Source organism: Chrysochloris asiatica, unplaced genomic scaffold (assembly GCF_000296735.1).
Source record: "Chrysochloris asiatica unplaced genomic scaffold, ChrAsi1.0 scaffold00181, whole genome shotgun sequence".
NCBI classification, from domain to species: domain Eukaryota; kingdom Metazoa; phylum Chordata; class Mammalia; order Afrosoricida; family Chrysochloridae; genus Chrysochloris; species Chrysochloris asiatica.
This window is the reverse complement of record NW_006408699.1, coordinates 4,304,543-4,313,141: the sequence shown is the minus strand read 5'-3', so window position 1 is coordinate 4,313,141 and position 8,599 is coordinate 4,304,543. Positions and strand designations below refer to the sequence as shown.

The 8,599-nt window shown below is 40.2% G+C and overlaps 1 protein-coding gene across 2 annotated transcripts in view; it reads left to right on the top strand.

The window, feature by feature from the left end:
* PKP4 (plakophilin 4) overlaps nucleotides 1-963 on the top strand; it is a 191,020-nt gene extending 190,057 nt beyond the window's left edge. For both annotated transcript variants that reach the window (XM_006872034.1, XM_006872033.1), the window contains one exon: nucleotides 715-963. In XM_006872034.1, the coding sequence (XP_006872096.1) occupies nucleotides 715-963 (249 nt within the window). The remainder of the gene's footprint in view (nucleotides 1-714) is intronic.
* The last annotated feature ends 7,636 nt before the right edge of the window (nucleotides 964-8,599 follow it).

Genomic DNA, 8,599 nt, shown 5'->3' with positions numbered 1-8,599 from the left:
GTATCTTCTGTTCTTCTAGCCACTCCAGGTTGGTCTGCTTGTCCTTTCAAGTGGGAATTTCCCATCTCTGGAGATCTGGATGTGGTTCAGCCTTCCACCTATAGTCTTATGTATTGCAGAGGATCCATAGGAAGCCTCCTTCACTGGGCACATTGTAGCCCCATGTTAGGTATTCCAATCAGTTATAGGCAGAAAATGGACTTACAAGCTTTCTATGGTGATGCTTTTCGCTATTCCTTTCTCTCCCCCTCCAGTGTCTATTTTATAATATAAGAGACTGCATAGTCCTTTAATATCACAGTTTATAGCAGAGCTTCCAAAATGTGACTATTGTTCACCAAACCACTCATTTTTCTTAATGGCTGTCCTATGTCAAAGCAAAACTTGGTCACATTATTTCGTAGTGTGCAGTGGCCTGTAATTAGGATGGGCATCAGTCAAGGGGCTGTCTGCTGACAAGGTCTTGGGCTCTTCAGAGGCATCATCTCTAGAGGCCATAGAACAAGACTTCTTCACACTCAGCCCACCTGTTAAATCCTTACAGTCCACTTGCAAGCCTACTGTGTTCACCAGAAATAGCTTTTAACCATTAAGAAGTCCCTAAGTATTGGCTATTGCTCTAAAAATATGAAGCAGGTAGTCCACATTTATTTTCTCTAAATTCGTGTTTCATGAGATTGTATTTATGTATTTGGTTTTTCATTTTGTCAACAGCATCAACAGTTGTATTATACGCAAGATGACTCCAACAGAAAGAACTTTGATACATACAGATTGTATTTACAGTCTCCTCATAGCTACGAAGATCCTTATTTTGATGACCGAGTTCACTTTCCAACTTCTACTGATTATTCAACACAGTATGGACTGAAATCGACTACAAATTATGTAGACTTTTATTCCACTAAGCAACCTTCTTACAGAGCAGAACAGTACCCAGGGTCACCGGACTCCTGGGTGTAGCGTCAAGCTCAGTAGAGGAACTGTTTCTTCTAACACTGTCTGGATTGGGGTGAAAAGTCCGTCTTGCTGACTTGATGGTGAAATGTGAAAGTGAAATGGAAGGAATGAGTGAAGAGCATATATATTTTTTTTTTCTTTTTTGAGGAATTATCAGGGACGAGGAAACCTTTGGAAGCGTGGACTTTCTAAGCTCTATTTAGGTGTTAGGTCTGATTACTTATAGATTCTGTAGTCTGGTGAAGGTGTGGGTGATGTGATGAGAGGTTTGAGAAATGGGTGAAATGAGATGGGGGTTGTGTAGGTCAGATCAAATTAAAGATGATTTTTTTAATGTGAATAATAAAGTTATGTTCTGATAGTTTGTACAGAAAAAAAAAAAATTTAAATGGATGCCCTTCATGTTTTATTGCTGTTACTAAATGTCAAGATTGTATGCTATTATGTCTTGTAAATTTCTTTTATTGGTGTAAATATGAAAATGCCACATTGGTTAAGTGCCATCATTTGTAATGCAGTGTGTCATTTGAAAAGAGATTCAAAGAAACTGACAGCTTTCAAAACAAATGGGAAATCCAAGGAACTGTTAGCAACTAACAACATCCTTTGTTTTCAGAATGAATAGTGTACTTTTGAAGCACAAAGTCCAGTCTGGTATCGCTATGCCACGCCCATTCCCTGCCTCTTTCATAGGACACTTCACTGCCATTTTCTATGCACATGGAAGAAAAATAAATGTGGAAATTTCATCCTTGGAAATATGTTCCTTGTCCTCTTTCAATTTTTTCTGTCTGCAATATGGAAGGAGTCCTGGTGAGGCACTATAAATTAAAGTGCTGGACTGCAAGGTTGGCTTGATCCTCAAGGTCGGCGGTTCAAGCTCACCAGCCACTCCTCAGAAACCCTATCAGTCAGAACAGATTCAATGGCACTTAACAACAGTATGGAAAAGTAGATTTAGTAGATATGAATGTAATCACATGTAGTAAACAGCTTAAACATATCCAACAATTTTAAGGAGTTACTAGTTTGATAGTTAACACGCTTGGTGCAGTGGGCCATACCAAAGGCTAACCCCTATGCACTCTCCTCTTTTTCTTAGTATTTTTATTTCTGAGGAATTGTCTGTTTTGGGTCCAATCACTCTATCGTTTTATTGGGCTTTTTTCAGGCTGCTGTATGTACCTAGCGCCCTAGTGGCGCAGTGGTTAAAGCACTACCTGAAATGTCGGCAGTTTGAAACCACCAACAGCTCCTGGGGAGAAGAATGGCAGTCAGCTTCCTTAAAGATTTGCAATCTTCCTTAAAGCCTTGGCAATCCTGTGGGAAACGTCTCTTCTGTCCTCAGGGTGGCGGAGAGTCAGAACTCACTCACTCGAAAGCAGTGGGTGGTAGGTTTTCACCTAAGAGAAATTATCATTTGCAACCTAGCCCTTACCAAACTGACAAAGGTTCATTCCTGGCATCAGTTTTAATAAGAATTCAACATCTACATAAAAACAGTGGTTGGGATTTCTTTGGTTTCTACCAATGGAGTAAACTAAATGAAACTCAACTTCTGTGCTGAGTAATTTCATGAGATACCGTGATCCCTGGAGTAGGAGTGGTAAAGGGGAAGCCCCAGAGATGTAGTAGGTGGGGTCTCACTAGTACCAAGCAGCACAACTTGTAAGTGTGAGTGTTTCTCCATCTCTGGAGACCCAAAGTCAGAGTTCTTCCCAGTCTTGCAGTTTTCACCTAGAGCCCTAACTCCTGGATCAAAAGCTGGGAAACAATTGTGTGGCTGGTCAAACCCAGAAGTGTTGACCTTGGCAGTCTATTTTATAACTGAGATATATACATCATAGATTAAATGTACGTAAGTTTATGAGTTTTGGGAAAGAGACCCAGAAGTGCCCTTCCTTGCTCAGTGGTTTGTGTCCCATAGCTGAGGAAACAACGTGAAATGGAAATAGAAGCTCAAGTAGGTAGGAGGGGAAACTTGGTGAGGTGAAGGTTTTCTGAAATGCCATAGGAAAGCTTACAGAATCAAACTATCCAGTGACCTGAGCTCTACCTCCTCATGGTCTGCAGAACTTGGCAAACAGACCGTGCTAGCTGAAGTTGCTGGAATTTCCCAAGGAAGCGGCATCAGAACTTTCAAACTGTCTGGCTTCTAATTGGGCTTTGAGTCTATGGTTTCTCTTGAGTTTGACATTTTCGAGTTTGGAGTGAAGCTGAAGGCCTTCATTCGGAGAGTCCGGGAAACAAGGGAGTGTGAAGTTGACCTGAGCAGATGACAACAACCGACTGTTGTTTTTAGGGACCCCAGTAGTCTTTGGAATATCTCAGTGGGTCCACATACTCCACAGTGTCAGAAAGCATTTCAACATCTGACTCAAATTCTGGTTGCAAAGAGCTCCAAACTTGGGCTTCCAGCCAGACATCCTCAAATACAGGCCTGGCCTATAGGTGAGGACAAGGCACAAGATCAATATGCTTTAAGGTACCTCCTTTGAATCAGCAAAGAAACTGCAGGCTCTGTCAGGTAACAAAGTTAAAATTCTATTAGTGCCCTGATATCCCCAAGTGACATGCAGCCCTCAGTCAGAGGACAGTGTACTTCTAACCCATCCACAGGGCCAGTGCTGAACTGACCTTATGTCCGATGAGCCAGACCCTTGTCTCTTCTCCTTGGCTATAAGCAAGAATCCGTTGAGCTTTCACAAATGCCAACACCTGGTCCCCACCCTAACCAATGAAAACCTCAGGGGATGGGGTCCACACATCTGTATCTTGGGATACTACCCAGTGATTGCAATTTGTAGTTTCAGTGCAACTACTCAGCTCTCATGTAGTTTTTTTCTTTTTGCCACAGTGTGTATATATATATTATATATTACTATACACAGTTGTTTAAACTTTTATTCTTTGAAGCACGTGGACATTTCATTAATATTGAAAATCATGCCATCACAGCCCCCATAACTCCTTCAGTTAATCCTTGGCTAATGTTAGTCCATCAGTGTTATTGCTGACATTTGGACTGAAATATCAAAAGTTCACTTCATTGAGCACTCACTGTGTGTTTAAAATTTTGGCATGAATTATTATTTGACCCTCACAGAAAACTTATAACGTCTATACAAATGTCCCATTTTATAGATCCAGAAGCAAACTTGAGAGAGTAACTTGCTAAAGATCACACAGCCAATGAGTGGTAGAGGAAGGTTCTGGCAGTTGCATTAAGTGAGGTCGCGTCAGTACTGATTCATAACAACCCTATAGAGGATTCCCAAGGCTGCAGATCTTTGCGGGAGCAGAAAGCCTCATCTTTCTGAGGGAGTAGCTGGGGAGCTCAAACCACCAATCTTGTGGTTCACAGTCCAGTGTTTATCCTACAGAGGCACTGCGTTCCCAGGAGGCAGGTTAGAGATAATCTACCTAATGGTAATACCAGAGTTGTTAAAATTCAGTACTTTGAGTTCCAACTGAAGTATTATTAAGTGAAAATACTCCATCATTGACAAATTTGCCAGAGGAAACCATCAGTACTCTAAATGAATCCAAAAAAAGCAAAACCCATTACCAGCAAGGCAATTCTGACTCATAGCTACCCTATAGGACAGTGTAGTCTTTACAGAAGCAGATTGCCACACTTTTCTCTCCCAGAGCAGCTGATGGGTTCGAACCACTGACCTTTTGGTTAATAGCTGAGCACTAACTGCTGCACCACCAGGGTACCTTCTAAATGTGAAACTATTATTATCTGCCATAAGTAAAAGATAAACCAGAAATCAACATTTAACTATTAAACAAAAATGTTCATGTACCACCAAAATTCATCTTTTCTACCATCCCTGGTATTACATAAACCTCATCTGAGGCAACCAAGGTCCTGCTTAGTGTCGTGTCTGGTGAATTGGTCTGAGAACTACCCCCAAAAGTAGCTTGTGAGTCTTATCTATTAATATGAGAAGGCTTCGAAAAGTTCATGGATAGTGGAATTTTACCACTTACTTTTTGATGCAAGTGTGTGACACTGTAGGATGTTTGACACCGTAGGGTAAGCACTGGACTGCTAACCACAGGTTGGCAGTTCAAACCACAAGTCACTCCTTGGAACCCTATACAGGCTCACTATGAGTCGGAACCAACTCCACAGCATATAACAGCAACAATCATACAGGCTTAGTTGCCTTGAAGCAACACTCATCCTGGGACCTCAGCAGTACTTTGGCAGGAATACTTAACTAAGTCCATTACATGGTGGTTTTGTTTTGACAAGCAAACCAAATTACAAGGAAAAGACACTTGAATTTTGGTCATTGCTGTTCACTTATTAGATTTTTTTTTAATTGCTTACAATAGTGTTATTCATAATAGTCAAAAACTAAAAATGGCTCAAATATTCAACAGGAGACTTGATAAATAAACTGGTATATTGATGTAATGGAATACTAAAAAAAAGAAAACCCTCTCAAATCTCTTCCAAATCATAGTAACTGCATGTGTGTTTGAGGAGAACTTTGTTCCATAGAGTTTTCAGTGGTTAATTTCACCACTTGTCTGTCAGTTTGTTGCATGTTTTGGCTTGCGTGTTGCTGTGATTCTGGACGTGATACCACAGGTAATTTACATACCATCAGGGTCACCCATGGTGGACAGGTTTTCAGCTGAGCTTCCAGATGAAGACAAACTAGGAAGAAGGAGAGACAAATACTTCTGAATATTTAGTCACTGAAAACCTTATGAATAGAATGAGAACACTGTCAGATAGCACAAGAATACTGAATACTGAAACCTGATGAAGAGCACCAGAATATTGTCAGATACAGTGTTGGAAGATGAGTCCCTCAGGTTGGAAGGCACTCAAAATACGACTAGAGAAGAGCTGTCTCCTCAAAGTAGTTTACCATGATGACATGAATGGAGTAAAACCTTCAGCATCTTTTTACTGATGGGGCACGACTCAAAATGAAGAGGAACAGCTGCAAACATCCATTAATAATTGGAACATACAAAATATGAACCTAGGAAAATTTGAAATTACCAAAAATGAAATAGAATACATAAATACCGATATCCTAGGCATTAATTAGTGAGCTGAAATGGGCTGGCCATTTTGAAATGTTATTGGCCATTTTGAATTTGACAATCACATAGTTCACTATACTAGGAATAACAAATTGAAGAAGAATTCATCATCAAAAAGAATATATCAAGATCTGTCTTAAAGTACATTTTTCAAATTTATGCACCAACCACTAAAGCCAGTGATGATGAAATTGAAGAATTCTACCAATTTCTTCAGTCTGAAAGGATCAAACATACAATCAAGATGTATTGATAATTACAATTAGAATGCAAAGGTTGGAAACAAAATAAGGAGCAGTAGTTAGAAAATATGCCCTTGGTGATTAGAAGCAATGCTGGAAATCCCATGATAGAATTTTCAAGACCAACGACTTCTTCATTGCAAATACCTTTTTTAAACAACATAAAAGATGATTATACACAAGGGCCTCACCCGATGAAGTACACAAAAATCAGATTGACTACACATGTAGAAAAAGACAGTAGAAAAATTCCATATCACCAGCCAAAACAAGGCCAGGAGCATTTCCCAAGCTGAGGGAACTGAAGAAAAAAATCAAGCCTAGACTAATGCATCAGATTGCAAAGTTGTTTGAACTCCAAGGTAGGTGGTTCAAGCTCATCAGATGCTCCTTGGAAACCCTATACAGGGTTTCAATGGGTCGGAATCGACTCGATGGAACTTCACAACAGCAACAACAATGGGCAAAATATTTAATGATGCAAAAAGCATCAAAAGAAGATGGGGGGAAAAAAAGAAGAAGATGGAAGGAATACACAGAATCACTGTACCAAAAAGAAATGGTTGATGTTCACCCATTTCAAGAAGTAGCATGTGTGTTCAAGAGCCAATAATCCTGAAGGAAGAAGTCCAAGGTGCATTGAAGGCATTGGCAAAGAACAAGGTACTGGGAGTTGATGGAATACAAATTGTAATCGTTCAACAAACTGATGCAGCACTGGAGGCACTCACTCATGTATACCAAGAAATTTGGAGAACAACTACCTGGCCAACTGACAAAGAGATCCATACTTGTGTCCATTCCAAAGAAAGGAATGCAAAATCATCAAGTAATATCATTAATATCAAATGCAACTAAAGTTCTGCTAAATATGATACAAAACTGACTGTAACCATACATTGACAGAGAATGTCAAAGGTTCAAGCCAGATTCAGAAGAGGACATGGAACGAGGGATATCATTGCTGATGTCATAGCGTACTTGTACTGTTGCAACCATTTTTGAATTATCAACTTGCATTTTAACGTAAGTGGCTCTATGTGATAAGCACTGGGCTGTGAACCACAAGGTCTGTGGTTCAAGTCTGCCAGTCACTCTGTGAGAGAAAGATGAAGCTTTCTGCTCCCACGAAGATTTAAAGGTTAATAAGAGTTAGAATTGACATGATGACACTTAACAACAGCAACAATATTATATTGTCTATTATAAAACAACTACTTAGTCATTTCTTATACAAAAATTTCCTTTCATATACACAACCTGTTTTAAAACTGACAACTTATCAAAATTAAACTTAAACACAACCCAGTTACATTTTTTGAAAAGCACATATGGAGGATGAACTGATTGTATAGATTTACATATGTGTTGACAAGCAGCTAAGTCGAGAAGTAAAATCTAGGCATATGTTTAAACCTGTTGCCAAGAGAGAGAAGTGTGTCATCCCTTTTACCTAATGATCCAAAGAGATTTGTAAACAGACACCCCACCCACCTCAGAGCTACCAAAACCACAGGGAAGGAATGTGAGAAAGAAGCCCTTTCAGCAAAGCACTGGAAAGCTGTTAGCAGAAAAGTAAACAGGCTGCTGACATCTAAGACAGAGAAGTCCTGGGACTTTTTAACTCTACAAATATGGAACAGACTTGATTCAAAGAGGAATGCTACATGTCACGGAGATTCCTACTAGAGAGAAGGCCAACAATCTTCCTCCTAATTATTTTGCAACTAAGGAGGGAGGTCAACCAACCAAAACCACTGCCATGGAGTCAATCTGACTTGCAGCGATCTTGTTGGACAGAGTAGAACTGCTCCACAGGCTTTCAGAGGCTATATATCTTTAAGGAAGAAGACTGCTTCATTTTTCTCCTTGACCTTTCTATTAGCAGCCCAATGCTTAACCCACAGCACCACCAAGGACCCATAGAGAGGGAATTGGCTGGTTGTGTGCTCATTCTGACTCATAGAAACCCTGTATAGGGCTTCCAAGATGGTAAATCTTTATGGGAACAGAAAGCGTCATCTTTCTTCCACCAAGCACCTGGTGGACTTGAACTGCTGACTCTTTCGTTCTGTAACCCAGTACACCACCAGGAGGGCATTGGAGGAAGTCATTCTTGTCATTCTTGGCTGAATGCCCAGGTAATGTTAGGAGTGGTTGCAGCAGAAACTTCTGTAGAGCTGACCAGGCTTCATAGACCCTCCTGTGGTACTACCCACCACAGGAGGTGACTTTGTAAGATAAGCACTGGACTGCAAACTATGAAATCTGCAGCTTGACCTCACTCCCAATCAAATCTGACAAGTCTGGTTCCTTATACC